General features: G+C 41.2%; 1 protein-coding gene across 1 annotated transcript; it reads left to right on the forward strand.

Moving 5' to 3' along the window:
• The first annotated feature begins 365 nt into the window (after nucleotides 1–365).
• Nucleotides 366–6,363, forward strand: SBDS (SBDS ribosome maturation factor). Its single transcript, XM_025923357.2, has 5 exons — nucleotides 366–695; nucleotides 1,353–1,482; nucleotides 2,935–3,135; nucleotides 4,516–4,680; nucleotides 5,607–6,363. Exons 1-5 carry the CDS (start codon nucleotides 568–570, stop codon nucleotides 5,733–5,735), a joined length of 753 nt encoding a protein of 250 aa, XP_025779142.1. The 5' UTR covers nucleotides 366–567; the 3' UTR covers nucleotides 5,736–6,363.
• Nucleotides 6,364–6,613: the final 250 nt, after the last annotated feature.

A 6,613-nucleotide genomic window follows, 5' to 3' on the forward strand; every position in this document is an offset into this window, starting at 1 on the left:
AGACTGTAAAGCTAAAACCTTATAATTTGCTTTAAACTACTCTGACCAAAAAGAAGAGGGAGAATGGAACATGAATGGCAAAATGTTGATAATCGTTGAAGCAGGGCGATGGGTTCGTGGCGGTTCATCACACTGTTTTCTCAAGTTTTTTATTTTACAATTTTTCCGTAAGAGAAGTTTGAGGGCGCGACCCCGAAACCTGCGGAACTCTGAGGGACCGACTCTACGTTTCCAGCCGGTAGCTAAAACATCAGCAACACCAGCCAATCAGAGCTCCTTGGCGGAAGTAAATTCCATCGAGGAAGAGCGCTTCTCTTGTCGCGAGCCGAACGATGTCGTAAAAACCACAATGCGCAGGCGTCGTTGCTCACGTTTCCTCGCCCGGTTTCCGCAACACCTGACGCCTGCGCAATAAGTCAACTGGGTGTATTGTGGCGGCCGTCCGGGTAGGTAGTGGTCGTGCCGCGCGCTGCCGGGTCGTTACAGCAAGGCGCAGGTGGTCCCTCCGGCCGGCCGCACGGGTGTGCCTTGGTTCACCAGACCCGGGGAGGGCTGTGAGCAGCCACCATGTCGATCTTCACCCCCACCAACCAGATCCGCCTAACCAATGTGGCCGTGGTACGGATGAAGCGCGCCGGGAAGCGCTTCGAAATCGCCTGCTACAAGAACAAAGTCGTCGGCTGGCGGAGCGGCGTGTGAGTGACCCTCTCCGTCCGAGCTCTGGCCGGAGCTTGTAGCCTCCGAGGCGGCCTGCCCCTAGTGTTCGAGCTGGTGTCTTGACAGGGAAGGAAATGGACAATTTATTCCTGCAGTGAGCGTGAAAAGTCACTGTCTTTCCCGAGCTTAGCGCTTAAATCCAGGATTCCCTTTTTGTTGAATTGTTGTGGTTTGGGTTGTTGGTTCGGAGTTTTGTGTTAATTGGTTGGTGTCCTGAAAGCCACAGCCAAGAAATCCCCAAAATATGGCCCTTTTGCCAAAATAATGTTAAAGGGTGGAGACCTAGTCTTCCAAATACTTCCGTGGCTATAGCACATCCTGATGTCACAGATCTTTGCCCTGAGTTTTCACCGAAGTGCGTAGTGTCTTCGCTGCTGCCATCTAGGGATCGGAATTCCCTGGCAGCAGCCCGCCCTCTGCCCCCACAGCTCAGTGTTTCATACATGATCCCGTGACGTTTTTCTCCAGTGAGTAAGTGGGAATACAGATACGGTTCTGAGTTTTGAAAATGTTCCCTCTCGCTGAGTATTTGTTGTTTCTTACTATCATGTCACTACCATCTTGTATTTAAATGTGAATGAATTTCCAAGTTTCAAGTGTGTTCACTTAGGACTTTTCTCTCCTGCTGTCACAAGGGAAAAAGACCTTGATGAAGTTCTACAGACCCACTCAGTGTTTGTAAATGTTTCTAAAGGTCAAGTTGCAAAGAAGGAAGATCTGATCAGTGCATTTGGAACAGATGACCAGACAGAAATCTGTAAGCAGGTGAGTTCTAAGAGCTATGTGTTAGAAGTACTTGAACGTATGTTAAACTTGAATCGTTATTTTTTAGGCGTAACCTGAGTAACATCACTTTTTTAATTGACGTATAATTAATAGTGTTAGAATTAGTTTCGGGTGTACAACATAGTGATTCAACAATACACATCACTGTGCGTTCTTTTGTATGCATTCTGTAATTTAGTGCTTACTATGATAAGTGTCGTCACCACCTGTCACCAAGCAATGTTATTAGTCTTACTGACTGTATTCCATATGCTGTTTTTTCATCTCTGTGACTTATTTTATAACTGGAAGTTTGTACCTCTTAATCCCCTTTATCTATTTCACCCATTCCCTACCCACCTCCCCTCTGGCAACCACTATGGTTAAGAGTCTTTTTTTGTTTGTGCCCTTTTTTTGTTTGTTTATTTGTTTCTTAAATTCTAAATAGGAGTGAAATCATACGGTATTACTCTTTGTCTGACTTATTTCACTTAGCGTTATACCATTTAGGTCCATCCATGTCATTGCAAATGGCAAGATCTCGTTCTTTTTTATGGCTGAGTAATATTCCATTGTGTATGTATACTATTTCTTTATCCATTCATCTATCAGTGGACACTTAGGTTGCATCATGGCTATTGAAAAGAATACTGCAATAAACACTGGGGTGCAAATATCTTTTCAAATTAGTGTTTCTATTTTCTTTGGGTAAGTACCCAGTGGTGAAATTACGAGATCACATGGTAGTTCTATTTTTATTTTTTTGAGGAACCTCTATACTGTCTTCCACAGCGGCTGTACCAGTTTGCATTCCCACCAACAGGGCACTGAGAGTTCCTTTTTCTCCACATCCTCTCCAACACTTGTTGGTTTCTTGTTTTTTTGATTTCTAGCCATTCTGATAGGGGTGAGGTGAAAACTCATTGTGCTTTGATTCGCATTCCTTTGATGATGAGTGGTGTTGGAGTGATGTTCAGCATCTTTTCATGTGTCTGTTGGCCACCTGTATGTCTTGCTTGAGAAAATGTCTATTCGAGTTCTCTGCTCGTTTTAGTCAGATTATTTGGGGAGTCTTTTTGTGTGGCATCATTTTTAATAATGCAGGACATGAATATATTTTGTCAAAGTCTCCAAAACTTAAATTTTCTACTAAATTACCTTATTTTTGTCCATTTTTATATTTTGAGCATAATATACCTAAAATTAAATTTTCTTTTCAAGGGTTTCACCATTTACAACCTTTGCCTAAATTGACTTTTCCCCTTCCCCCACCTAAATAAATAGTATCTTAGAGCACAAGATAATCCAGTGTATCATTTAGGCAAAGTTCAATTTATTACCTATATGTGAGTAGCTGAAGAGGATGGAATTTAATTTTCTCTACCAAGTTATTCTTGTGGTCAGTTAACAAATAATGTGCAATAAATATATTTAAATCTGGGGTTTTTTTAGATTTTGACTAAAGGAGAGGTTCAAGTATCAGATAAAGAACGGCATACACAGCTGGAGCAGATGTTCAGGGACATTGCAACCATTGTGGCCGACAAGTGTGTGAACCCTGAAACAAAGAGACCGTACACTGTTATCCTTATAGAGAGAGCCATGAAGGACATCCACTATTCGGTCAAAACCAATAAAAGTACAAAACAGCAGGTGAGTGGTTTTTAATGTCAAAAAGTATCCAAATGAAAATCAATTTTCTCTGAAGAAACCATTGAAAACGATCTGTCTGTGATAATAAAGTGATACTACTTGGAAGCAGTAAGGTAGGAGATTAGGGGGAGGGAGGAAGGAAATGATGGGGGTTTTAGGGAAAAGTAATGGAATTTTTTTTAACTAAACACAAATGTACTACAGCTCTCATCTTCCTATCCAAGTCAAACCTTTAAAGATAAACCTTGAATTTTTAAAGAATCCTTTCAACTCCACATCTTAGATTTTTTTGATTTCTATCTAATTCACATGACATACAAGGTCATCTTTTTACAGTGAACAATTCAGTGGCATATTCACAAAGTTTTTGCAGCCTTCCCTACTACCTAACTTGAGAACGTTTCCATCACCCCCAGAAGAAACCTTGTGGCCATTAGCACTCACTCCTCATATTCCCTTCTCACAGCTGTTCAGCAAATTTGTTTTCTGTTTTTATGGACTTTTCTCTTCTGGACATCTCCTGTAAATGGAATCAGACAATATGTGGCCCTTTGAAGGTTCATACCTGTTGTAGTACATATCAGTGCTTTATTCCTTTTTGGGACTCAACAATAACCCATTGTATGGAAATACCATATTCTGTTGATTCATCCATCTGTTGATGGGTATTTGTGTTGTTTCTACTTTTTAGCTATCATGAATAATGCTGCTCTGAAATTCATTGCAAATTTTTGTGTGGACGTGTTTCATTTCTCTGGACTCAGGAATGGAATTACTAGGTCATATGGTAACTATATTTAACCTTTTGAGGAACTGCCAAACCATTTTCCAAAATAGCTGAGGCATTTTACATTTCCACAATCAGTGTGCAAGGGTTCCGATTTCTCCACATCTTTGATATTTGTTGTTAATCCACCTTTCTTATTACAGCCATCCTGGGTGTACTATTCTGGTTTTGACTTGCATTTCCCTAATAACAAATGATTTCAGCATATTGTGCCCGTTGACCTTTGGTCATCTTTGGAGAAATCAGTATTTAGATTCTTTGGCCATTCTTTATTTGTTTCTTCATTATCAAGTTGTAAGAGTTCTGTATATATTCTGGATACTAGCACCTCATCAAATGTGTGATTGACTAATATTTTCACCTATTTAATGGGCTGTCTTCACTTCCTCAATAGTGTTTTGAAACCCAAAAGTGTGTAATCTTCAAGTCCAATTTATCTTCTCTTTTCTATGGGTGTTTATGTTCTTTGTGTCCTACCTAAAAACCACCGTCTAATTTGGCTGGATGGGAACTGCTTTGTCTTGAATACCTTACAAAGTAATGCAGCAAAGGTAGCAAAGAAATTGCCAACATTTTCAATTTGGTCTCGCCAGGCTTTGGAAGTGATAAAGCAGTTAAAGGAGAAGATGAAGATCGAACGTGCTCATATGAGACTTCGGTTCCTTCTTCCAGTGAATGAAGGGAAGAAGCTGAAAGAAAAGCTGAAGCCCCTAATCAAGGTTATAGAAAGCGAAGACTACAGTCAGCAGTTAGAAATTGTAAGATAAAAATATTCTTATTCTTTTGCGTCCATGTTACCAGAATCATGTTTTCTAGTCATAAATGCGTCACAGACATTTAAAGGTGTGAACAATAGACATTTCCAGAAACATCTTACCTGGAATTAAGTAAAAATCTCAAGGTCAGACTAAAACGAAATTATAGTTAAATTAAGCACAACTTGGGATTTGGGGGTGGGGGGATGGTTTGTTTTTTCTGGTTAAATCCATGCTCAGTTTAGACGAGAGAATATATTTTACGGTGAGTCTTCTATTATGAGGAAATTGGAAATAAGACGAAAAGTTGGACGGCCTCATTGCCCATAGAACATTTTAAAGACGCGGCAAAGCATGGTGTCTTTGGGTCCTGGCCCCACAGTGTCAGACGCAGCAGAGATTCGGTTGTCTACAAACCTGGGCCCTGAGATTTGGCTCCAGCGCCAGTATAAACAAGCTCTGGCCGGGGTTGTTGGGCATTCCTCCCTAAACGCGAAGGGACACATCTGACATTCTGAAGTTCTCCGGTCTTTTCAGAACTTCACATGTGATTTCTAAATAGGCCTTCAAGCTGCTTTTTCTCCTTCTGATGTGGATAAATAGAGGTGCTCTCGCCAGACTGTAAATCCTCGCGCTAAACTGTAGTATCAAAAGAACCACGCTCTCCTCTTCCAGCCACTTCACTTGATGGCTGTGGAGTCCAGAGACGACCTCAGACGGGGAGGTTAACGCCTGTCGCAGGGCCTGTGTGTGCCCTTAAAAGAGCGAGGCTAGACTAGAGCCCTGCCTGCTTCCCTGTGCTCTGTCTTCGTTCTTGCACTGTAGGACGGTAGCAGTAGAGACATCTGGAACGTGCTGTGTGTCTGAGAGAAAGCGGGGACTGTGTTCATTCCGTTGCACCTGCTGAGCACCTGTGTTCCGTGTTTCAGGTGTGTCTGATTGACCCAGGCTGCTTCAGAGAAATCGATGAGCTCATAAAAAAGGAGACAAAAGGTAAAGGTTCTCTGGAAGTGCTCAACCTGAAGGACGTGGAAGAAGGGGATGAGAAATTTGAATGACGCCCGTCAAGCTCTTCAGCTCTAAAACACTAAAGCGTTTTCTTTTCCCACGGTCCTCTTTCCTTTCTGTGGTCTGCCAAACACTTGCTCGGACTGTTTGACGTTTTCCATCTTTGTGGTAACGTGTACACAAAAAGACTTTTCTGATAAAGTATCACACTGTGGGATTCATGTAGTTTTAATGATAAAGCGGGGTCTGGGGCAAAAATGAAAAATCCAGGATACAAAGGGCAGAGTAGCATTTTGCTGCTGTCTCATGACTTGCACTTTCCAACGTGCACGTTATCTTGGGGGTGAAAAGTTAAGCTTTGTATATTAAGATAAATGTGAGAAGATAGGACGATGTGACAAAAGGGGTATTTGCTGAAGAAAACATAATGTCTTATTTCTGCTTAATGAAACGTGTGGCCTGATACAAAGCTTGGATGGTGACTTCCTGATTTTGTGAAAAATAGATCTAGGACCACTGTGTGGGGCTGAAGTAAGATTCGCGGAACATATGGCCGTACCCTAGATTATTCTCGGTAAAGAATAAAGTCATTGGTTTCTAATCCTTAAAGTTTATAATATATATTAATGTAACTGCAATTATATGTTATCAATAAAACCACTCTTTATTTTTATTAAACCATGGCTTGTGTTTCTAGACAGCTTCCAAGCTCCCTTCTTTTCTCTGCCTGTTGTCTGGTAGGATTGGAGAGTTCGCAGCAGGACTAAATAAGCCCCATGAGGAGTGGGTAGAACAGAGCCTGTTCTGCTGAACACCTGATAAATCTTAGTGATTTGGGATATAATTGAATATAACTATTTTAGTACTTAAATGGACAACATGCAAGTTGTTTTCAGTCTGCTTATCTTCAAAAAGATATTCTAGAACA

Source organism: Puma concolor, chromosome E3 (genome assembly GCF_028749965.1).
Source record: "Puma concolor isolate L17-30 chromosome E3, mPumCon1.1.hap2, whole genome shotgun sequence".
Classification (NCBI taxonomy): Eukaryota; Metazoa; Chordata; class Mammalia; order Carnivora; family Felidae; genus Puma; species Puma concolor.